Source organism: Macrotis lagotis, chromosome X (assembly GCF_037893015.1).
Source record: "Macrotis lagotis isolate mMagLag1 chromosome X, bilby.v1.9.chrom.fasta, whole genome shotgun sequence".
Classification (NCBI taxonomy): domain Eukaryota; kingdom Metazoa; phylum Chordata; class Mammalia; order Peramelemorphia; family Peramelidae; genus Macrotis; species Macrotis lagotis.
Window position 1 is genome coordinate 441,453,925 of NC_133666.1, and position 26,264 is coordinate 441,480,188.

Below are 26,264 nucleotides of genomic sequence, written 5' to 3' on the forward strand. Positions count from 1 at the left end.
GAAATCTGGTCACCAATGGAGCATTATCTGAATATCTTAACTGAGGTAATACGTGCCCTGCTCATCTCAACAGTATGACCAAGACAATGAATTGACAAGCATTTTATTAAACCAGGTACTGTACTAAGTAACAAACTTATTAAGAAAGGCAAAAACAGTCTCTGCTCTTAACGAAATTACATTTTAATGGGGAAGACTAGATTGTCACAACTCCCACACTCTTTTTAGGCAAGGATGCCAACTAAATCCAACAGGCTGGCTAAGACTGATACAGTAAAGTGTGGGAGGGTATACCATATTTTCTTATATTTGCTCAACTTCACTGATTTTTCTTGCATTTCAGGAATCATTGCTTGACACAATTTGGTCTCTTTCTAGGTGCATAAAGATTTCCCATTCCCTTATTCTCCACCCCGTACCCCCAACTTCTTGAATTTTGTTTCTATGAGTTCTAGCTCACCTCTCCAACTTACACTGAGATTTCTGGATGCTTGCAGGAAAAAAACGATACCCTTCAAATGGAATCAAATAAAATAACTCAAAGGGAAAAAAAACACTCAAGGAGTGTCAAATATCTTACATTACACTTGAAATGTCATCAAACTCAGGCTCAGGAAAGGTAGAGAAAGGAAATCTGGACTTTTTCATAAAAATTGCTCAGTTTAGAGAACCTAAAATATATTTAAATTATGGTTACTTTCTTTTGATTTTTTTCCCCTCTCACAGAGAGTTTGCCAACAGGTGTGAAAAGGACATATATCAGAGAGTGTCACCTTCATCTTTTCTTTACTATAAAGGAGGGAGAAATGTCCTTATCTTGCTTTTCTTACTTTCTTGATTATTTTAAGTTGAATCTTCCAGCTCACCAAAAGCAAATAGCAATTTACCCACTTAATCGAACCACTACATGTTTTTAAAACCAATGGAAATAAAAGAGATTTTATTCTTCTTATTCCTTATGCTTCTAATAAATATGGCAAATAGGTTGTTCATCCTTTGTTCTTGAAGAGGACTAATGACATCATGAGGGCAAAAGTCTTGACTTTTATTTGAAGTGGATTATGATTGGGGCAGAGTTTTACAAATGGGTAGCATTTTTTAAATATTTATCTTATCTGCAAGTCTGCAGGAAAAAAAAGTCTTCCTGTAGCATTAACTAGGTACTTTTGACAATAGTCAAAAGGGTTCTTTGAATACAATCCAGGTCCATTGCAAAATCACCTGAGTTTGGTAGATTGCTCTAGCACAATGGGGTAATTTCTTTTTCTTTTCTTCCCCTTTCCCTGACCTTATCTACATCAGACCTGAGAGTATATTCACTTCAATGACACATTCCCAATGTAATGTCAGGGTTTTGCCTAATGACAGATTATAAAAGAAAAAAAAGAGGAACTACTTTCATCTTATTATTATAAGCTTTTTCACTTGACTATCCACAGTGTAGTCTGGGCAGGAACAGAGCCTGCCTATCCTTGTCCCTGTGCTTATATTTTGCTCAGTGAAGTTTTGAGAAAAGAGTGAAATGTTGATTTAAAAAATCACCATTTAGTTTCAGATCTCTCCACCCACAGTGGTTTCTCCTTATTTTCTTGTAACTTTAAGTTGAAAAATTATGATTTGTATATAATGTTTTAGCTTATACAAAATAATTAAGAAAATATTCACAAAGAGATATTTGACAAAAATATTTTAATATAACAAAGATCCATTGTTAAAGGATGTACATTTGCTATTTAGAATTAATAATACATACAAATAAAAATACCAATTTTTTTTCTTTGTTGTCTTTACCTCAATTTTTACTCTGGTGAAAAAGTACCAAAAAAAGAAACAGTGTTGAATTTAATTCAACATGGAAGCTCAAAGCTACATTACAGACTCAAAGAATAGCACTTTTTCTAATAAAAAACACAATTCATCTTAATTTTTCAATTATATAAACACTGCATTTAAACAATATTCCACTCCCCACAACAAACCGAAACCTTCCCCCCCCCCCCCCAAGTAGTCATAAAGCTAGGGAACCAGAAAGTACTTATAGATCACCTAGTCCAACAACCTAATTTTGTTAATAGAGAAACTGAGTCAAAAAGGGGCACTGGAAGTCTCATACAGCAGGTTAATGATATAGATAAGATGATGATCCACATATTTGGGTTCATAATCCAGTACTCTTTCCATTATGCTATACAATTCCTATTGTTTCTTCTGTTCCTTGTTAATGTTATGAAATGCATTGTTATTACATAAGAAGTCAGATATAGGTTTAGGAAGGAGGTAAAGATATCCTAAAGGTGCCTAGACACTTTAGTCAGTGATGAAGAACTGTGCACTTTCCTGTACCAAAGCTGTCTAGAGCCAGTTTCTTTTTGATTGTCTTTCCAATGAGAGTGCTTTGTCAACTTTCTCTTGAGAACTGCATTGATATCCACAATGGCACTCTTGTGCTTCAAGGTAAGCAACTTCTGTGTCTTCAATGAATGAAGTAGGTAAATGGAGAAGACCTTCAGTAAATATTTATCAAATTGCACTGTATGTCTTTTCACTCATTTAATGCTCAAATATTTATTAAGGACCATGGGAGAGAGAACTACAGGGTGTCCATTCTCCTCTAGAGTTGATGTTCTTCTACAGAGAACAATTCTATAAAATGCAGTTTTCAAATTCTATTATTTTTCATTGAATCTGAAGAAAGTAACAAAATATTTGAATATATCTAGAAAATGAGGAGAAATGCAAATGTTTTACATTTTATGAAAAAATTAGAAGTAATGGAGTTTGACAATAATGTCTTAGGCTCAGATAAGGTGTGGGCATAAGAAGGTAGACTATACCAATCTTTATAATCTAAAGGTTGAATTTCTTGAATGAATGGAAAGGCTTGAAAAATTAAGAGAATGACTTCAATTGCTTGGCAATATATTCTAACCTTTCAAAGCTCAACTCATCTACCACTGGAAGGGCACAAAATTGCTGTAATCATCATAGCTATAGAGTTAGTTCCACTAGCATTTAAAAAGTGTTGTGGTCTTGTTAATGCCTTGCCACATCCATGTGATTTATCACAAAGTGATTTGGTAATGAATTTTTCTGAAATGTTGTTTAGGATGTCCATGAACATTTCTATCATAATCAGGGGTTACCTATTATGAGAACCTTCATGTCATCCAATTATATTTTTAGCTGACCACCATGATAGATGACATCTTTCCATGAACACTTTTTCAAATGGAGCAATTTTTCAAAGACTATCACCATATTTACCTTTATCACAATAAGTACTTAAAGCTATAAATGTAAAATTAAACTGGAATCTTTGAATTCTTTCAAGGTGATAGAACATGGTAATTATTACTCACAAATCAACATTTTGCTTACATACCTGTGAAATTTCCTAAATATTTTAGCATGTCCTTAATTTACAGTTTGCTTATTTTCTGATCAGTTTGGGAGATATCTAACAAATTCAATGCATAACAACATATAAATTTTGCACAAATTTTGTCTCCCAACACCAAGAGATGAGATAGTCTATATTGATCATATACTATTCTCTCCTAGAAACTTCTGAAGATAGCTTTTGACGCTTACAACATAGTAAGGCATAGGAAAGGGTGATAGTCAAGAAGAAACCCATTTTCCTTGCCTTCAAAGTTGGGGGCTGAGCCCTCTGTTGCTTTTGGAAGTATAAACAAAATTTTACTTTCATTAATTTTTTTTGTAAGGACTTTAATTTTATATGTCTAATTTATGGAGGTCTGATCTCGGAACTCCCTCTACACAATATATATGGACAACCTGTTTCTAACAGTGTCTAAGAAAGTAGTATGGGAAGACTGTGAGACTGAATGACTTTCCCACTATCATTCATAGAGACAGAACTGGAACCCAGGTCTTCTAGACTCTGTGGTTGATCCCCTATGTGTTACTATGCTATGCTGCCCTAAATGACATTGCAAGAAGAGAATGATTCTTCACAGTTTTGTCTGGTTACTAGGTTTCTTTTGGATGTCAGAATCCCCATAATTCAAGTAATATTTTTATATCAACCCTAACAACATATTATTGTCTGAGTTTAAAAATTTGGGTAACAATACTACTTATTGGATTTAAAAAGTCATTAATGTCTTTGGGCTTTGTAGTAGGACAAAATGGCCAATTGGTCATTATTTCACTCCAATTAATTTTGGTCATATCAATCGAGAACATGGATCCTCTGTACAGGTCACATTACACGACCCTGCTAACAGAGTAGAATCATGTAAGTTGACTTGAATGCCAGAAACATCTGATGAGGGGCAAATCATTCTTTCTGGCATTATCATGTTTTCTGTGAGCCGAGGGTCAAAGACTACACTTGAAGGCTGCAAAAATGAACTAGAAGCAGTATAAGACTCAGTCACCAAGAAATTACCCTGAAGCAGAGGATCAGGTATTGGAATTGCAGGCTGCAAGACACACCCAGAAGCAGAGAGAGTTGAAGTTTCATTGCTATAGAGACTTGGTCCTGTGGCAGGTTGACAGGTCACATTAGTGGTAGGCTGGCAGATAACATTGGTGGGAAGTTGACAGGTAAGTTTGGTGGGAGGCTGACAGTTAGCATTTGTGGACATGGCAGGTTGTGATCCAGGTTTTTCAGTTGTAGTAATGTTTATTTTCCCAGGTTCCTGAGAGAGTTTGGTTTCATCCTTGATACCCATGCTTATATCTGCCAACTTCTTAAATTTTGGCCCTAATGAATCCAAGAAGCTGTCATCAAAATCATCTGCAATAAAACTACAACAGCCTACAGGAGAACTAGGAGGTTCTTCTCCTTCATCATCATAGATTAGGAGACAGTCACTTACTCCTTGGCCATCATCTTCCTCTGCATAGGCAAATGCTTTCTAAAAAAGGAGAAAAATAGAGAAAAAAATGAAGTATTTTTAAAAATTAGTTTGATCACATGTTGGTCCTAATGTTCTCCAGGATCAAGCAAAACCTTCAATGTTTAAACTGGAATCATATCCTTGGAATGCAAATTATATTTCAGACTCCTTTGTACAGACATTGGTGCTTCGAAACAGAAGTGGTTGATATTTACCACAGATGTGATAATTGTCTGGCTACCAAGAAAAGGTTGCCAGGGATAAGAAATTGTGAGAGTTTGTTGGGGATGGGGAAAAGGCAGAGTTTTTAAGCTTTTAGAAATAACAAAGGTCTTCGAAATTTGAAAGATAAAAATATTGGTTTAGATGGTCTCTATGGTCCTATCTCTCTTGATCCTTATGAACTATATTTTTGTAATAGGTATAGTCTTCTTATAATTTTAGAACTCAACTTTTTCAGAGACTTTTACATCTTAACAAAAATGTAATGACAAAAATTTAATCTGAATGCTCACCTATGTCAAAGTAAATTTTTCTGGTAAAAGGTTCTTAGTACAAAAACAAGCCAAAACAAAAAACAAACACCTCCCCCCCAAAAAAATAACAGATTTCAGATAGTTTTCCAAAGAGTTGACTTCAAATAGAGCTTGATGTTCCAGTGACCCAATTTTCTTTTTTTTTTAATTGTTTTTTGAGTTTTACAATCCTCCCCAATCTCACTTCTCTCCCCCCATCTCCCCACAGAGGCAGTCTGATAGTTTTTACATGTTTCCATGCTATACCCAATGACCCATTTTTCTAAAAGGAACTGTCCATGTCTTAAGAAATGATTGTGTACTTTTTGCACTTTTAAAAGAGGATTTCAAAGGAAAGTTGTAAAGCACCAGACCTTTAAAAACCACAGAAACCAGAAGCCTTGATATAATGATCAAAAGGTTTGTACTATATTTGTCTTCTTTTCAGAAGCACTTATCAATGATGTGTTGACAAAATGCAAGTTATATTTCCAGCTTAACTATAAGATGAGTAGGCATGGACAGGAGGGGGAGAAATGACTATTAAGGAAACCAGGGTGGAGGGAAATTGATGAATTGGATGTAACTGATAGTAATGTCAAGAATATGATAATTTGAAAAAAATGATATAGTAGAGAAAGGAAAAGAGAATATGGTTTGAATTGCTTAATCTATGTAACAGGTATGAAACCTTCCCATTGAAATGCAAATTTAAACTATCTTTGATAAAAGCATGTGCTAAGGAAGATTTAAAAATAGCAGGTGCTGGAAAATCTGTTAGAGAATCCAAGAGGAAGAAAAACATTATGGAAGTTGATGACTCCCTACTGAGAGGGGTTAAAACAACCATATGTAGATCTGACATGGATAATTAACTAATATGTTATCTTCATGGATCATAGAGTTGATATGTGATGACTGATAGACTTATTAAGCCTAATGCAAGATACCCACTACTTTTATGTGGGAACATTGAAATCACAAGATTTCACACAGATTTTTTTTTTTAGTTTTTCAAGGCAATGGGGTTAAGTGACTTGCCCAAAGCCACACAGCTAGGTAATTATTAAGTATCTGATTCCATATTTGAACTCAGGTCCTCCTGACTCTAGGGCCAATGCTCTATTCACTGTTGCACCTAGCCGCCCCACACAGATTTTTTAAAAAAATCTTTTTACTACTGAAAGTCAGATTTTTAAAGAGAAAGTATATTAGAAATAAGCAGGGATATTTGTTTTATTTTGTTTTCTGTTTTTTTGTTCATGTGAATTAATAGTGTGAATGGCCACCCAAAGATAAGCTGCTATTTTAGCTGCCTCAACAGAAGCATTGCATAATTTCTAGGGAAGTTAGGGTTGTTTTGCACTCTGGGCTAGTTGACCCACATTTGGAGTACTATGTTTAGTCCTGGGTGCCATATTTTAGAATAGGCATTCACAAATTATCAGACACCTTGAAAATATGATGACCAGAATAGTGAGAAGCCTCAAGATTATGTCAATATAAGATGTGATTCAGTATACTGAGAATTTTCAGTTTGGAAAAGTAAATTTTTAGAAAGGATATGCCATTATGAGATGATCAAGTCTGAGGGAGCAGCTCCCCTCAGCAATTCATTGATTAAGGATAATCTTGAGAGATATTAAGGAAAATGCCTTCTATAGCTGCTTATGATGTTTGCCTTAATATATTAAATAAATAACTGAAATTCAATTCCCTTTTACTAAGGATCATCACATTAAAAAGACTTCCTATAAGTAAAAAACCTGATTTGTTTGCAGAGCAAAACATACTGTGTTCACTTTTTAGAACTTCTTTTATGTTTTCTCTTTCTTTCTCATGTTTTTTCCCTTAGTTCTGATTCTTCTATCATAATATGGTGAAGATGAAAATATTTTAAACATGATTGTACGTAAATTGTTCACTGTCATGGAGATAGGGTGTGGGGGGAAGGTAGGGTAATAGAAAAACATGAAACACAAAAGCTTGCAAAAAGATGGATGATGAAGACTATCTTTTCATGTAATTGAAAAAATTAGATCACATAAAAATAAAGGATATGCCAGTTGTATTTAAATATTTGAAAGATCATCTTGTAAAAGAGAGGATAGACATCTTGTAATACCAGAGGATAGAAGAAGAATCAATGAATCAAAGTATAAGGATGCAGATTTCTGTTTAATATTAGAATAAAATTTCTAACAATTATGGTTTTTCCCAAATGCAGCATTCTACTTGGTTAGAAAATGAGCTTTTTTCTTATCACTAGATGTGTTCAAGGAGAAGTTTTTGAGTTACTAAATGCCAGACTGCCTGTACTGTTTTAGATCATTTAGAGACATTAGGACAAGAAATTGGACCAAAAGAGGTAAATGATTCAATTGCATAGTAAGTTAATGGTGACATCAGGGGAAAACACTATGTCTTTTGGCTTCCAGTCCTATTCTTTTTCATCACACCATTGTCAAAACTGGTAGAGAGCTTTCTTTTTTGACCTAGCTGATCTCTTAGACCACTTAATTATACATTTCTATAGCTTTAATCCTGAGTTCTGGTGTTGATTTTGATACAGAGCAATTCCTACCTCATCGAAGGCTTTAAGTTTTTACTCACTAGGTTGCTCACAGCAAAAATCACAGGGACTTTAGAAATTACTAGTCTAACTATCTCATAGTACAGATAAGGAAACTGAGTCTGAAGGAGGTGAATTGACTTGCCTAAAGTCATACAGATAATATTAAAGATAAGATTTGAACCTAGGTCATCTGGCTCCAAAGTTAACAAAAATAGGGTTGGCTAGGTGGCGCAATGGGTAGAGCACTGGCCCTGGAGTCAGGAGTGCCTGAGTTCAAATCTAGCCTCAGACACTTAATAATTACCTAGCTGTGTGACCTTGGGCAAGCCACTTAACCCCATTGTCTTGTGGGAAAAAAAATCAATCAAAATTAACAAAAATAAATCGATTTGATTTTATGTACAAACTATACCTAAACTATCACATCCCTCTAAATATAAACAAATCTGGTTTTTTAGTTATAGGAATGCAATAATCTTTAGTAAAAAGGAATTCAATTTCAGTTATTTCTCTAGTATTTATTAATGAAAAAGTCATAGCAGAGTACTATGATTTTTTTCTAATGATAGACAGATGAGGCTGAATTAAGCATCCAATGATGGAAGTGCTGGGGAATACAAAAATACTAGACAGAAGTTTATCTTTTAATGGGGTAAGAAAGCACATAAAAGAGCATCAAAAAGAATGGGCAATAGGGATTGTGTTTCAGGACAATATGGAAATGGCAAAAAAATGGCCTGGAGATGTGGTACTGGGCAGGATCAGAGCTGAATTTTTCTCTATGAAACTCTCCTGGTTCACATAGGGACTGAACCTGAAACACTGACCTCATTAGAATCATGCCCCAGTATTATTAATATTTAGAATCTTAGTTAATTAGACATAAATAAGCTTTTAAAAATGTTTTGATAGTTGAGTTTCTGTTATGCTCATTGCAAAAGCAGATTAGAAGCCAAAGAAAAGACCTTTCAATGTGATATATTATCCCGTAGCCTCAAAATTTTTGACTCAATTACCTGAGAGAAATAGGTGTCCAGGAAAGGCATATTGACTGCTACTTCTGCACATTCCCTAAGGGTTCCTCCAGTGGAATGTCTTGTCCTCACTGTTCCTGAGTATCCAGTACCTCCCAGACATGTGATTCCTCCTGACCCTGAAGCTGTCCTATGTCTGGTCGTTAATTCCATACCACAAGTTCCTTCAAAGGTCTCTGCTGTACAGGCATTTGTACAAATTTCTAAAAACAGGGAGAAAACATGTTCAATACTGTGATTTATCATTACCCTTTGCTGTTTGACTTTTGATTGCTGGGGTTATTATTCAAGAAGTAAATCCACAGTGGGAAAGAAAAATGCATTTCTCTATCTAAAAAGTATAATCATTTTATTGCTGATATTTGTCTGAAACAGAAGTAGGTCACTAGAACAAAAAGAACTCTAAAAGAAAATAAAATTAATTGAAAACTATAGCTGAATATTTGAAAAAAATTTTAAAAGACAATTTTGGTTTGGACTTTTGAGTTTATTAATCTGGTGTGTAGACATTTCTTCCACTGATTCAGATCGATCCTCAATTCATTATATTCAAAGAAGAAAACACATAAAACAGCATTAGAAAGGCAGGAAGTGGGAAAGTAGGTACTTGAATTTCAGCCTGGCATGGAAATGGTGGTAAAGGGATATTGATTAAATGCCTACTGTGTAGGATTAGAATCATGGATCTGGAGGTGGAAAGGGCATTGGCAGCCACTTAGTTCAAGCCCCTCATTTTATAGATAAGGAAACTGAGATTTAGGATCAGAAAGAAATTTGCCTAAGGTCATATAGGTAGTATCAGAGGCAGGATTTGAACCTAGTTCTCTCACTCCTGAATCAATGTTTTTTCCACTCTACCAATGCTGCCTTATCTGTGTAGATGGACAGTGCTACATGCTAGGGATACAAAGACAAAATTGATAACAGTTCCTGCCCTCAATTTGCTTATATTCTACCTGAAGTGGGGAGGGATAATCAAATATATAGGATAAGCAAATGCAAAATAACTAAAGATAAGTATCTTTATTTGGGGGAAATGGGAGGGAAGATCAGGAGAGGCCTCATGAAGGATGTAGCACTTCAGCTAAGACTTGAAGTGGACCAGGGATTCCAAAATTATGAAGATAATGAAAGAAAACCTTCCAGGCATGGGATGGGGGGAACAACCTGTGCAGATTCATGGAGGTGGGAAAAGGAGTACTGAGTGCAAGGAATCGCAAACAGATCGACTGACTTGAATGTAGAATGCATGAAAGGCAGTAATGTGGAATCTCTCTTTAAAGATTGGCTGGAGACAAACTCTGAAAGGACTTTATATTTCAAATAGAGGACTTTATATTTTTTCAAAGAAACAATAGGAGCTGCTGTCAGGTTTCTGAGTAGCAGAGTGGTCAAATCTGTATTATAGGAATATTCATTTGGCAAAGGTGTGGGACGATGTATTGGTGAAGGTAGGTAGAGATTATTGTAATAGTCCAGAGAAGTCCAAAGAAGAGGTAAAATGATAATCTGAAATAGTGATAGTCCTGTAAATAAAAAGATAGAAATAGAGATCAACAGAGAGACACAGAGAGAGAGGCAGAGGGCAAAAGATGTAGATGTAGGGGTGTGATAGAGTAAGCTTGATCCAGTTCAGAGGAGCTGATTGTTAAATTTTCAGTATAAGTAATTGGAAGTAAGAAATCAGAAAATGCAACAAAAACAGGTCTGCTTTATTGTTATATTGGTTATCTAGACTTAAAAGGAGAAAATGATAGTAATGCAGCTTAAATAAAAGAATGCATTGGATAGAGACAACATTTGGTGACTAATTTAGGTATGGGGACAGATGGAGAGTAAAGAGGATTTACTTCAAATTTTCAGACGAGGTGACTGAGGTAGTGATATTTTTGACAGAAACAGGAAAGTTAGGAAGAAAGGTGGATTTTACTTGCAGTGTTGGTGAAGATAATGCGTTTTATTTTAGATATGTTGAGTCTGAGATGTTTTTGGAAGCCAGAAGGACTTATTTGGTAGTTTATGGTCTTAGGGAAACGTTTAGAGGTGTACTGACAAATTAAGAGGCTTGATCATAGTTATACAGTCACAGATCATAGTTATATATGTCACATCTTGGGTAGTTCTGGGGGTCTCTCAGATTGGCCTTCTCTTCACTACTAGAAGCTACCCTTCATTTTTAAATGATAACAGTGAAAAATGTAATTGGAAAGGGTGTAGAACAAACAATTGTAGAAACCAACTTCAGTAATGAAAATTTACTGTCTAGGAAAAAAATGTAAATATTCACATACCAGACTGTTCCATGAATTCATTTTCAGTGGTTGTTTTTGGAAACACACAAATATTTGTTATCTCCTACAAATCACCATCAGAAAAAAATGTTTATATTAAAAAAGAATTATTATCATTCATTAACCATATTGATATAAGATTTTACAAATGATAGAAATATATGAAGTACATTTTTATGGAAATTATTTTTCAGATTTTTTTCACACAATATTATAAGAGACTTAGTGATGGCTCTAACTTTTGTGATGAGAACCCCAAACCATTTCCATTTTGATCTCCATTCTTCCTTCTTCCCTTCTTCTCAAACCAAATTGAGTTTTCTCTTTTTTTTTTTTTTTAGATTTTTTGCAAGGCAAATGGGGTTAAGTGGCTTGCCCAAGGCCACTCAGCTATGTAATTATTAAATGTCTGAGACTGGATTTGAACTCAGGTACTCCTGACTCCAGGGCCGGTGTTCTATCCACTGCACCATCTATCCACCCCCCAAATTGAGTTTTCTCTATGACATTTAAATGAATATTTTACAAACTAGGTACATACCTTATCTTGTGGCTTGGCACCTTCAATTCCCCATGGGTGAATTGTTCCTTCTGATCCATCTGGCACAGGAACAAATCCAGATCCAACACCACCTTTACCTCCAGCCCCACAATTACAAAATAGAAGCAGAAGGGGTACCACTATAAGGAAGAAATAAAATTCAATCATTTTAAGTAACTGAAAACTATAGTTGAACATCCAAAAGAAGTCAGTGAGAGCCATAATAACTGGCATCATGTAATACTTTGGATGTATAATCTCATTAGTTCCTAGCTAATAATAATAGTTAATTTACTAAATAATTAACTAGCTATAATAATAATGATAATAATATAGAGTGCCTTAAATTTTAAGTATTTTACAAATATTTAATTTGATCTTCATAAGAACCCTATGAGGCAGATTAATTGTTATCCTAATTTTATAGGTGAAGAACTGAGACAAATTGAGGTTGTGATTTATCTAGCTTCAAATGTCTGAGGCATAATTTGAACTCAAGTCTTCTTGATTCCAGGCTCAGCTGTCTATCACATGATCTACTTGCCTATTGGTATCATATGAAGTGTTTTGAATCTCATTTTACAGAACAGGAAACTAAAATTCAATGATTGTGTGATTCCCCTTCTTCCCCACCCCAGTATCTTGCAATTAATGTATATTTGAATCAGGATTTGAATCTAGGTTTTTCTGACTCCAAAAAGAAGTTTCCAAAATGAGCCTCTTCATTTTAAAAGCTTGGAAATGTTCAATTAAATTTCCATGTTAGAACTAGAATAGAATAATGGAATGTAATACTTACACAACAACATCAAAAGACCCATAATGAGCAGACCAATGCCAGCAGGACCAAAGCTTACTGATGATGTCCCTCTTTGCCTTTCATTGTCACCAGGTTTTGGGAAGGGAACTTTATCAAAACACCTTTGATTCTCATCACAGTCACAGGCTACTAATTCCAGAGTCTCTGGTACTTCACAACTCATACCTTGCTTGTCTGTAACTATGAGAGAGAGTGAATATATTCTAGAAGATAGTTCTTTCTGGGCTCTCAGAGTTGCAGAGGTATCTGGAGAGAAACAAAGCAACGGAAGATAATGATTATTGTTATAAATTTAAAATTTAAAATTGTCTTCTTATGATAATATTCAAGGAGGCCAAACTAAATGTTCTGCTAGTTAAATACTTGTCTCATACCTCCTTGGGAGATTGAACCAACCCTTGATCAATTAAATTGTACTGTGGCACCAACTGTTGTGAGTGCTACACAGAATTCTTGCCTTATGACAAAGTATAGACTAAAGACCATTTAAGATTAATTCAGAGAGTCTTATCACCAAAGGTCCCTGGGTTATGATTTTTTTATTGTTCATAACTCATGAGACATACCATGCTGAATTGGTAAAATTCCTGGAAAGTCTTAAAATCCTTATGATATTGTTTGAATTAAATGGTCTAGAAACTAGCAAAGATACCAGAGTAAGAGGAAGCAGTTTAGTCCAACTCTCCCACTACCTTTCCTCCCCATATTTACTTTGATTAAATTTTCAGGAGAACAGAATAGTGAATGGAAAATCTAAGAAGAAATTGAGATGATCTGTTCATTCTTAAATAATCATTTGGAAAATTGAAGTAGAACTTTATTTTTATTTTTTTTCTCCAAAGAGTAATCCTTGCTAAGAGAAACTAAGCAAGTTTCTCTCTCTGTTTCTGTCTTACTCTCTCTCATATACCTTTATCTATCATCCATCCATCTATCTATCCATCTATCCATCTATCCATCTATCCATCTATCCATCTATCCATCTATCCATCTATCCATCTATCCATCTATCCATCTATGAGAGAGAGAGAAAGAGAGAGAGAGAGAGAGGAGAGAGATTGGTCACAGACTTTTGGCTCAAAGTGGCACTAAATCTCTTGTACTAAAATAATCTTTTTGGAACTGGAACATATGTATTCTGTACATATATGTACTCTTGACTTGGTGGGAGAAGATAATTTATTTAACAAATATTTATTGAATGTCTATCATATTCAAACTATGGTGGACATATTAAGGATCCAAAGAAGGGTGTGGTACCAAATCTACTTTCAAGGAGAGAGGACATAGGAGAAATGTACAAATATAACTGATTCAAGGGAGAGCAGATTATGTACAAAGGAGGTATAAGAAATTTTGGATTACTTCTACCTGAAAGGTCAGGTAAGGCTTCATGGAGAAGTTACCCATTTGAATTGTACTTAGAAAAATGGGAGAGCCTTCAATACATGAAGGTATAGGGGGAGTGGATAGAATATATTTTAGACTTGTTGGATCACATTAGCAAGGTCAAAGGCATGGAGAAATGTTGAATGAGAAAAAGTAATGGAAAGTGGTCCATTCTACCTGGAACATAGGATATCTAAGAGGAAACAGCATGAAATAAGTCTGGAAATAAAGATTTGGACTAGATTGTAGGAGGTCTTGAAAACTAGCAACAGATATTTGTGCTCTTGAAGCAATAGGAAGAGCCTGCAAGTTTTTGAAGAGAATAGTGACTTGATCAGACTTAGGCAGGAATATTACATAACTAGTAGGATGAAGAAAGGATTAGAAGCAACAGAGTCTAGAGCAGTTAGAAGGATCATATAGAAATCTATCTAAAAAAAGTCAAGGGACTTTGTTGAGTCCCTGTTCGGGTGCCATATGTTGAGTCCATTTCAGGACTCCCTCAATCTTCCCCAGGAGAGTGTTGAAGGGGCGGGAGACAAGGATGACAAGTTCTCCAAGATCCCCAAGTACTCCAAGGTCTCCATTTATTGAACTAAATACCAGTGCTTAAATATCCTTCCCAGTCTCTCAATCCACTCCCTCTCCCGTGGCACTTAGTAAAATAAGGCTCAGGTGCTCAAGGACACCAGGTGATGAAGGTTCATAGCACTCCCACACAGCAGTCCCTAACAGCACTTAATATGACATTCATAGTGGGAGCCAAAAGTAGGGGATGGGTGGGAGGAATATTGTGAAGGAAGGACTAATTAATAAGACCTGGTAGCTTATTAGATATGAGGGGTGGTAGAAGGGCTAGAGTCAAAGATGGCTTTATGGTTATGAACTTAGGTCACTGGGAGGAATTGTGGCATGATCACTAGAAATAGAAAAGTTAGGGGGAAGATTAGATTTAGGGAAGAAGATAATGCAGTCAGTTTTGAATCTATTGGATTTGATATACCATCATTACAGGTAGATATCTCCAGCAGATATCTTGACTGAAATATGAGGAGAGAGCTGGATAGATGGCACAAGAGCAACCACAAGATTTGATGAGATCATCAGAGAAAGTGTAGAGAGAGGCAATCATAGAGAAGAACAACATCAACAATAAAGGGTGAAAGAAATTAGTATGTAGAAAATGGTATTATATCAATAATAATCAAATCATCACATAAACCATATCAGCAGATTTATTTTGGTAGACGATAAGGAGCCAGTGAAAATTAAAAAGAATTTTTTTAAACCACAGAAGTGAAGTGATGGGAAGATTGTGTTAAAACACTCCCTCATTCTCAGGCAATGGGATAGTCATATTTGAATTTTAAGGGGTTTTCCAGTTGTAATTGGATAAGTCTACTAAAAGGGCTCTTGCCATGATCTGGAAATGAACAAGAAGTAACTTTTATTTATGAATGGATGATTCATATTTTGTTTATAGTAGTTCTTTTTGTGACCTTAAAGATCTAGAAACTAAATGGTAAAGGAGCACACATTAATTGGGGATAGCTGAACAAATTATGACTTATGAATGTAATATTATTTTGCCATAAGAAATACCAAAAGGGAATTTCAAATGAGTGCTACACAGAATTCTTGAACATTTCCAAGCTTTTAAAATGAAGAGGCTGCAAAGACATATGAAATGAAAGAGTGAAGTGAACAGAGCCAGGAGAACAACTAATACACTAAAAATGATAACATTGCAAAGTCAAACTTGAATGATTTAAGACCCCTGATAAGAGCAATGATCAACCACTGTTTGACAATACCCAGGGATCCAAGTTTTCTTCTTCCTGATAAGAGTGGTGATAGATTCAATATTCAGAATAAAAGATATTGTTTTGGAGAAGACCAACATGGGAATTTGTTTTGCTTGACTACAACTATTTGTTTTAAAGATTTTCTTTTTCTTTTCATTTAGGGGTAGAGAGGTGGGAAGAAGAGAAACTAAATGCTTGGTAACTGAAACAAATTAAAATAAATTCATTTTACTCACCATTTATTGTTGTAATCCTCCACATGGCTGGAGTCTGAGGTTCAGCCAGGGAAAAGGTGAAGGGTCTAGTGTCTGGCTGGTTTTGCAGAGGCTTAGCTGTGACAGTAACTGATGCAAATGAATTACAAACCGTTTTCTTGTCAACGAAAATTTTAGGACAATTTTCATCGAAACCTGGAACTTTAATAAATACGGTGCCTGTTGCTGTCTTCCCTGTGCTATCTGTAACAATAATATTGTGGAATTAAAGAAATGTAAAAAGCAACTGCTGGTATACTAAGATACAATGTCCTTACAGAGTCTTACTGACCATTAGAAATTTTATTAGCAAATATTAAAATTGTAAAATTCTTCAATTTCCAAATCAGATTGATTTTTATATATACACCCAGCTGGGCAGCTCCTATGATTAAATTATATTGTATATTATTTTAACATTTTTTGAAGCAAGGATCATAGGAAAGAAACTTAGAGACCATCTAAGTCTAAACCCTTCATTTTACAGATGAGAAAAATTGAGGCCTAAAGAGATAAATTCCCTTGTTTAAATTCACATAGGTGGTATATATCTTTTAAAAAAAATTATTTATTTAAGGCAATAGGATTAAGTGACTTGCCCAAGATCACACAGCTAGGCAATTATTAAGTGTTTGAGACTGAATTTGAACTCAGGTACTCCTGACTCCAGGGTCTGTGCTCTATTCACTGTACCACCTAGCTGCCAAGTATCCATCTGTTTGTTTAAAACCGGGTTGTTCACAGTAGTGTAGCCTAGGAAAACAGACTCAGCATTTTGTTTTTAAGACAATTTTTGGCTCCAAAACTGTGCATATCAAATGCATGTCAAAAGGAAATATCATTTGTTTATTTAACACACTTTGAACACCAATGACTTTGCTGATCTGGTTTTCAGAATCTTTAATTTTAATGAAATTATACTGATATTTTCAAAAGTTATTGAAATCTTTTTTCTTACCATCTATTGCCAGAATTTCAACAGTGAGTGTCTTATTGACTATGAATGTTGAATCTCGATTAAGGTTTCTGATAAATTTAATTTGAGCAGTCTTTGAATCAATCACTAACATACCACCAGGATTATGTCCCAATGCATACCTGTTTTTGGTGGGAAAAAAAACAACCCTGAGAATTCTTACAATTATAAAATGCTACATATTATAAATTTAAAACTATAGTTTTACATTTTCTGGATAGCATTAATATTTGAAAAAAGCATAAGTATGAAGAATTCAGAAATCATGGAAAAATTTAAATGGATACAGAGTGAAATTAGCAAAACCAGGGAATAATAATGTATCATAACTATAGTGATATAAATAGAAAGAACAAAAAATGAATTTTTATTTGTCCTAATTATAATGAACAAAAATCTTAACCCTAGAGAAACAAATTGAACTGAATAAAACTATTTTATCAAATTATTAAAGAAATGTAATTTCACAATCCTTAAATGTCTAATATGACCTGGCTTTCTGTTTTTTTTCTTCATGTTAATGAATTATAATTATAATAGTACTCAAAGGTGGCCTTGTTGAGGGATCTGATGACCTTGACCATATCCACATTGGAAAGAATAAACATTGGAAAGAATAAAATGATTTTAGAAAGTAAACATTTTGTTTCATGGTGCAATTGGTTTCTAAAAAGAAACCTTTGTTTTGCGGAACATTTCCAAGATGAAATAATTTAAATTATTAATTAGTTATATGCAAAATAATGTTATCAAAGGATAATTTTGTTTTCATGAAGGTTAATTACTGCCTTGATCACTCTTTCTTTGTCTCATCTCACAATTTATGGGTTCCCTCATTACTGCCTTCATTTCCTCCTCCCATTGTCTCTTCAAGCTATTTTATTACTTTTCCCTTCCTTTATTTAGCCAAATATCTAGAAAAATATTCCTCCAATTGATTCTACTTCCTCTTCTCTTACTCACTCCTCAACTGTTTACAATTTGTTTTTTGACCTCATCACTCTCCAAAGTTGCCTGTGATCTCTTTTTTAAAAATTTATTTTATTTTATCTTATTTTTGTTTTTTACCAGAATCTCTATTATCAAAAACCTTCTTTCAGTTTTGACAAACTTTTTCTTTCTCAGTACTCTATCTTCTTTGAATTCTTGTGGTATTATTCCTTCTTGCTTCTCTTCCTACTTGACTTCTCCTTTGTTGGGCATCTCTATCATCCCAAGATTTGTCTAAAGCTTTTTTTTCCCTTTTCTCTTGTACTTGCTCTTCTGCTTCCCTCCCTTCTCCCCATTTCTCAATCCTTCTTTCTTTCCCTCCCTCTCTCTTTCTCTGTCTCTTTTTCTCTATTTCTTTCTCAATCCTTTTTCTCTTGTTTCCCAGTTTCTCTCTCTCTCTCTCTCTCTCTCTCTCCTCTCTCTCTCTCTCTCTCTCTCTCTCTCTCTCTCTGTTTTTCTATCCTCCCTCTTTTTCTCTCTGTCTCTTCCTCTCTCTTTCCTCTAGCTCTCTGTCTGTTTCCCCCTTCTGCTTTCATCTCTCCTCTCTCTGCCTCCTATTTCTCTTTCTTTCTCTATCCTTGTTTGTCTCTCTCACCCTTCTCTTTGTCTGTCTTTCTTACATCATTAGGTTCCTATGGGTTTAGTTATCATCTTTATACAAATGATTCATATATCTGTCTAATTCCAGTTTTTTTTCTTCTCTCCTGAATTCACTCCTGAATCACAAATAACCTGATGATCATTTCAAACTGGATGATCGGGAGATAGCGCAACCTTAGCACTTCCAAAACAGAACTTACTAACTTTTCTTCCCAAATCTACTCTTTCCAAACTTCCTATTTCTGTCAAGAACTTCCCCATTCTCAGGGGGCAGCTAGGTGGTGCTGTGGATAGAGCACCAGCCCCGGAGTCAGGAGGACCTGAGTTCAAATTTGGTTTCAGACATTAAGAATTATCTGTGAGATCTTGGTTTAAGTCACTTAACTTAATACCTTGCAACCCCCCCCCCCCAAAAAAAAAGAGCTTCTCCATTCTTCAAGTCTCCTATGTTCATAACCTAAGGGTAAGTGTTGACTTCTTGAACCTTCCCTCACTCCCTATATCTGATCAGTTGCCAGGTGTTGCCATCTCTACCTCTACAACATCTCAAGCACCAGACATCTCTATTCTCACACCTAAGACTTTCAGGCCCTCATCATTTTTTTTTTGTCTAGACTATTGCAATATTCTCCTAATTACTCTTCCTAATTTGAATCTCCACTTGAGTCTACGTTCTACAATGTTATTTAAATAATCTTTTTTTAGGTTTTTGCAAGGCAAATGGGGTTAAGTGGCTTGCCCAAGGCCACACAGTTAAGTAATTATTAAGTGTCTGAAGTCGGATTTGAACCCAGGTCCTCCTGACTCCAGGGCTGGTGCTCTATCCACTGCGCCACCTGGCTGCCTCATAAAATGATTTTCTAACCATGTCATTTCTCTCCTCATTAAACTCAAGTAGGTACCTAGCGACACTAGGAGAAAAACTATACTCCTGTATTGGGAATATAAAAACATACTGTCTTCACTGAAAATTGTTCATTATTTGACCTCAAACTGATAACTTAAGTCCAAGCCTAATTATGCAAGTGGGCTGGGAAATGAGTAGACTGGGGGAAACTGGTCATTCTCACTAAGTATAAATATTCCCTTGAAGTATTTTCCAGATGTTCAGTTCCCGAGGTCCTGAAAATGCCACCCGAAGCAGATCACACAGCCTGGCGTAGAACCTTTTTTGTTTGGAGACTATTTTAAACTGGAAGACCAGGGGCTGTTCTTTGGACCCTCCCCCACGGGATGGACCACAGTCTTGGAATTTTCCCTGCAAGGCTCGGGAGATCTGTTCCTGGGGCTCCCCAGCAAGTATGGATCTAGAAGTTGCTGATCCCTTAAAGGTGATGACTGATTGTGGTAAGATTATCTTATTGTGACTTGTGATCTTATTGTGATGTGATTTTACAGATATAATCTTACTGAGATGAATATTAATCTTATTATTTCATAACCTGAAACGAGGTCATTTCTTTTCCTATTCGAACTGAAACTAAATTATAGCTTGTAGCTACCTGCTGCTTTGCAACACAACTCCTCTGTTTAACTTTTAAAATCATTCACAGCCAGGTTCATATATTTTATTGGCATTGTTCCATTTCCTACACTTTATAATCCAACCAATTTCTGTACAGATGGCACTCCATCTGTTGTATTTATGTCTTTTTTCTTATTCGGCCATACAGTTATGACCGTTTGTGACCTGTTGGACTTGGAGATTTTTTGGCAGAGATACTCTATTTCCTTCTCCAGTGTCCCCATTTTACAGATGAAGAACTGAGGCAAATAGGGGATAAGTGACTTGTCCAGGTTCCCACAGGTATTAAGTGTCTGAGATTGGATTTGAACTCAGATCCTCCTGACTCTAGACTTAGTGCTTGCTCTAACCTCTGCACTTCCTAGCCATCCTTTTAATGCCTTAGCAGTGACTATTTATCTTACTTAAAATGTACCCCCTTCTAACATTGTCTCAGAATCTTTCCCTTCTTTCAAGATACAGCTCAATTGCCACCTTCTAAAGGAAGCTTATTCTGATCCCCTGGCTATTAGTGTCCTACTGGACTATCTGATATTTAACTATCATGTATTGAATTTGTATTTATTTTGCATATGTATGTAAATGTATATTTATATGTATGTATATATGTAAACTACCATGTATTGATTTTGTATTTATTCTGTATGTGCATGTGTGTACACACACATACCCACACTTACACATCTGTTCCAATGGAAGGTAAGTTCTTTGAGGACAAGAACTGTTTCTTTTTCTCTGTATTAACCTACTGCCTGAAACATAATAAGTATATTAATTTTGATTGAAAACAAAATTATTGATTGATTAATTAAAAAACCTTCTCCCTTTTGTGATCTATTTTATAATAAACAAAGGGAAAGTACATGACTCTAAGTAATAAATCCTGGACCACAAAGAATTAAATTTATGTTAATATCTTTAAATATCTGTATTGTAAACAATTAAAGGGCTTTTTAGGTCATTGGGAGGAAGACTAAATCAGATAATTAGAAATGGGCATAGATATATGTTGAATATTTAGTTCTTTGTAAAGGATGAATCTAGAATTTATTTGATTCATAAGGGGAATAATAAGGAATAAAGGGGATTTATTTAGTACTCCAATGTCTCTATGCACTCCTCTCTTTATTAATGTTACTACCAGCTTAGTGCTGCTTTATTTTATTATTTCATTTCATTGAGAGTCATAGACTTTAAGCTGGAAGGGACCTTACAGTGATTACTTATCCCTTAGAAACTCAGATAGTGACTTTTTTTTGGTTGATAAAGTTTATAGAAAATATTAAAATGGTACAAAAATATTAAAAGAATATTTATTTATTCATTCACAACATATAGGTCCTGTTAAAGTTTACCCATTATTTATTACTCATTATCCATTACCCATTACCCAATCTTTAAAAACTGGTGTGATTTCCTGACCTACAAGACCTTCAAAGTCTTTTCAAGTTACAGAAGAGCTGTGATCCTGTGATCTCATATTCCTTTCCTGGAAGATGCCTAATCACAAATATTCAATTTAGAATTTATTAAAAAATTAAAATTTTTAGATATATATTTTGAATATGAATTAATATGTATCAAATTATCATTAAGACTAAATTATTTGGATGAATTTTCTTTTTTCTTAGATTTTTTGCAAGGCCATGGGGTTAAGTGACTTGCCCAAAGCCACACAGCTAGGTAGTTATTAAGTATCTGAGGTCAGATTTGAACTCAGGTTCTCTTGACTCCAGGGTTGGTGCTCTATCCACTACACCACTACGCCACCCCTTTAGATGTATTTTCCAAGTTAACAATGATTATTTATTTTTTCCATTTATCAGTACTTTAAAATACAATTGAAACTTTATTAATTAGTATTTTTATTTAATCAGATAATTGGGTAAACACTATCCTATGTTTTCGTTTATGATATTTCTAATTTTATCAAATACTTTATGAGGAAGAACTTCAGACAACTTCTATACTTGTTAGAAGAAAATGATATCATTTCCTACTAATTATGAAGTTGTAAGATGTGATAGTATATCGGGTTATATGAATATATATTTCCATTTACCACATTTTTGAAAGATCCAAAATGCAAAAAAAAACCTTGACATTTATGATGTTGTCTAAATGAGATGGTTTAAAGGAATAACAAACATTAACATGAAAGTTAGTCTTACCTGACAAATGATGCAGATTTACCAGTATCTTCATCAATGGCTGTATATGTTCCAAGAACATAATTGATCAATTTTCTATAACTTATGCCTTTCTGTACTGTAAAAGTCTTTGAAGTAGGGCGGAATGCAATCCCCTCTTTTACATTTATAACCTTAACTCTCAGGGGAATTGTTTGAATTTTATACTGAGATCTAACTGACTGGTGAAATGGAGCCTTGTTTTTAACAGTCATAACAAGATGCATTGTTTGAAATTGTTCATAATCTAGAGCCTGAAATGTTAAAAAAAAAGAATTAATGAGATCTAATTCTTTAAGAAAGAAAACTTTTAAATTTTTATGTATTTTTATTCCAATTTTTTCAAATGCAGGAACTTAAATATACGAACAGATTTGTCTGCGGTCACAAAATTAAGTGTTAGGAGGCATGCCTTGAAACCAGATCTATATGCCATGTCATATGCTATTTCCACTGGGCAGTGCAGCATAAGGAAATCAGAATGCTTTTTGGTCATATGCTGGGAAATTCATGTCTTCTGATATCAACCTGAATGAAGCAATAATTCAGAGAGGGGGAGCAAATGGTTCCTAAATTCCTCAAACCCAGGTCTAATATATAATGCTTAGAGAATGAGTGTCTTTGTAGGCTATCCAAGTAACCTCCCCATGGTCACAGATTCTTCACTGGCTATCTATGTAATTCCTCTATCATGAATTTCAGAATTTCTTAGATGTGATGAACATGAGATGATCCTATAGAACAACTGGGTATTTATTCAGTAGCAGAAGGACAGACCATCTACCACTCTTGAAAACATTATCATATGACCTAGAAACATAGGAATTTGATTGACTTTGGAAAGGCTGTCTAGCCTTATAAATCCAAAGAGTTCTCATTATATCTTATTTATATCTTATTATATCTTATTTTTGCTCATATTTATGTACAAATGCAAACAGTAAGAATAATTCATATTTATGTAACACTTTAAGGTTAACAAGATACCCTCTCAAAGAAAACTAAACTTGAAGTGAGAAAACATGGATTGATGCCTAGTTTTGTCACTTCCTAGTTATGCAATCTTAGTCAAGTCAGTCCAATTCTTTTTTTTTTTTTTTGATTTTTCAAGGCAATGGGGTTAAGTGGCTTGCCCAAGGCCACATGGCTAGGTAATTATTAAGTGTCTGAGGTTGGATTTGAACCCAGGTACTCCTGACTCCAAAGCCGGTGCTCTTATGTACTACGCCACCTAGACGCTCCCAAGTCAGTCCAGTTTTTGCCTATATATAAAATGAGGCAGTTGGGTTAGATTATCTCTCTTAGGTCACTTCTAGCTCCAATATTCTATGAATACTATGAAGCTGAAAATGCAAGTTTTATCATCTCCATTTTACAAATAAGGAAACTAAAGGTAATAAAAATGAAGTGACTTACCCCTAGTCACAGAGTTATTAAGTGGTTATATTACCAAGATGGAAAGTGATGCCATAATCAAAAGGGGCATATTGGGTAAGAGTGGGACAGACTAGAATTGATATGTCAAGAAGGTTGATGGGCGGTAAGTCAAACTAAATGTTTGAATGAAAACTAAATGAACCCAAACTGTACAAAACATAGCTTATTATTGTTATTTCCAAATCTTTTCCTCTGTTGAGCTTTCTCATCTGTTGAGGTTACCCCTTTCTCTTGGTCATTGATGTTTTCCACCTTGTTGACACAGCCAATTCTTTATACACATTCAGCCCCTTAAGACTGTCCCTACTATCTTCAACCTTCTTCTTTACTGACAAAAGCACTAAATTAATTCAGGACCTCATTATCTGAATGCCTCTTGTTTGAATTATTAGAGTAGGCTTTAAATTTTTCTTTTTGACTGGTTTTCTTTCTCTTTAATCTTTTTTCCTATACAACTACAAGGTAATTTTCCTCAAATACAGGTTTGATCATATCACCCCACTGCTCCCCAAATTTCAATAGCTTTCTATTGCCTCTGGAATAACTAAAAATTCCTATTTGTCATTAAAACTTTGTACAACTGGTTCCTGTCTAGCTTTCCAGTTTTCTTATACATTACTTACCTTCATTAACTCTGACATCTGAACATACTTGCTTATTTGTTATTCTTTAGCATACTTGATATTCTGTCTCCTTTCTCTGCATCTTTCCACTAGTATTATCAATTGTTTTCCCCCAGGAATTTAAATTAATGCATTTCTGCCTTCCAGGGATAGTCTTTATTCTGTTTTTATTTAGCCCTAGCTATTTCATATAACTAGAACACATTAAGAAGGAAATTTGAAGAAAAATTGCCTTCTTATCCTTTCTCATAATCCAAAATTTGACCCATCTTTTCTGAGAGGCTGTTGATATATTAATTTTATTTTAAATTCTTATGATAATGTAAATATATATATATGAATATAGTAACATATACAAATTCTTAAAAAATTATATTCCCTTGAATTTGTTGAGGGAAATGTGGTAGTTTCAGTCAAGACTATTAATTGAATACTAGTAAGGTTACAGCTTTATATATATATATATGTATATATATATATATACATATATATAATTATATCTAATTTTAGTATTTTTCTTTTAGTTTTTGCAAGGCAATGGGGTTAAGTGGCTTGCCCAAGGCCACACAGCTAGGTAGTTATTAAGTATCTGAGGCTGGATTTGAACTCAGGTACTCCTGATTCGAAGACCAGTGTTTGATCCACTGCACCACCTAGCTGCCCCCTAATTTTAGTATTTTTTCATAAGATGGAAAATAGGTTTAAAATCTATCTCTAACAAATAATTTAACTTCTCAGTGTCCTCAAGCAACTATCTTAAGTATAATTTGAAGTTCTCTCATTGGAAACTCCCTATACCAATAAAATCACTCCTCATCTGTTCCCTTATATATAAAACAAAGCAACATACCTTAACCACTTTCAGGATTCCTTCATTGGTTTTTGCATCAGTTTCTATTGCAAACCAATTCCCTTCATTTCCAGAGGTAAAGAAATATTCTGCATACCAATTATCTGTGAATTCTTCATCCAGATCTGTTACTTGAAACCGAGTCAATTCAGAAGTAAGAGAATTTTCCTCAATCTGTACCGAATACTGATAAGGGAGGTGCAGAATTAGGGCTAAATTTCTAAATTTCTAAAATGACTATTTTTTTCTTCTAAGTGGAGATATTCTCCTTACAAAGGATACATTAAGGCTGCACACCATGAGAAAAGTATAGGGACCAATGGGAATGCTCCCCTAGAGAAGGCTGGCATTCCCATTCCATTCAACATATACCTATCATTAAAATAGTGTCAACTGATTCATTTCAATTCATATACATTCATTAAATGTGAAATACTGTATTACTTTTGTGGTTTGGTCTTTTTAGTCATATCAAACTCTTTGTGATCCAATTTGGTTTTTTGGGGCAAATTTTGGGCAAATTCTTTTTTTGGCCAATTTCTTCTTCAGTTATTTTACAGATAAGGAGCAGAGGCAAACAAGATGAAGGGCTTTGTCCAGGTCTCACACATCTAGTACATCTTTAAGATCAGGTTTGAATTTAGGAAGATGAATCTTCCTGACTTCTGGCTTGGCTCTCTGTGAATATTATCTTTCATTGCTAGTCACTATTGAAAACATCTAACTTTGTAGGAATGCATTCAAATCAATCAATTTATTTAAAATAGGTCAAAAAGTAAAAACATACCTGTGATTCTTTAAAAATTGGAAAATTATCATTGATATCTTTAATCATAATTTGACACACACATTTAGTTGACATTCCAGCTCCATCACGATCTGTACCACTTACAGTCAGAATATACTTGTGACTTATCTAAGTTTAATAAAAGAAAAAGGTAGAAGAAAGAAAATAATTTTTTCAAATTTTAAAACATCTTGA

At 34.6% G+C, this 26,264-nt stretch overlaps 1 protein-coding gene across 1 annotated transcript in view; it reads right to left on the minus strand.

Annotated features, from left to right (window-relative positions):
• Window positions 1-1,723: 1,723 nt before the first annotated feature.
• DSG3 (desmoglein 3) overlaps window positions 1,724-26,264 on the minus strand; it is a 50,120-nt gene continuing 25,579 nt past the window's right edge. Inside the window, exons 7-16 of the mRNA XM_074208705.1 lie at window positions 26,070-26,198; window positions 25,283-25,468; window positions 22,355-22,626; window positions 17,051-17,190; window positions 16,075-16,296; window positions 12,624-12,890; window positions 11,825-11,964; window positions 11,284-11,347; window positions 8,975-9,195; window positions 1,724-4,886 (exon numbers count right to left, since the gene is read on the minus strand). Of these exons, the coding sequence (XP_074064806.1) occupies window positions 4,191-4,886; window positions 8,975-9,195; window positions 11,284-11,347; window positions 11,825-11,964; window positions 12,624-12,890; window positions 16,075-16,296; window positions 17,051-17,190; window positions 22,355-22,626; window positions 25,283-25,468; window positions 26,070-26,198 (2,337 nt within the window). The 3' untranslated portion in view covers window positions 1,724-4,190. The remainder of the gene's footprint in view (window positions 4,887-8,974; window positions 9,196-11,283; window positions 11,348-11,824; window positions 11,965-12,623; window positions 12,891-16,074; window positions 16,297-17,050; window positions 17,191-22,354; window positions 22,627-25,282; window positions 25,469-26,069; window positions 26,199-26,264) is intronic.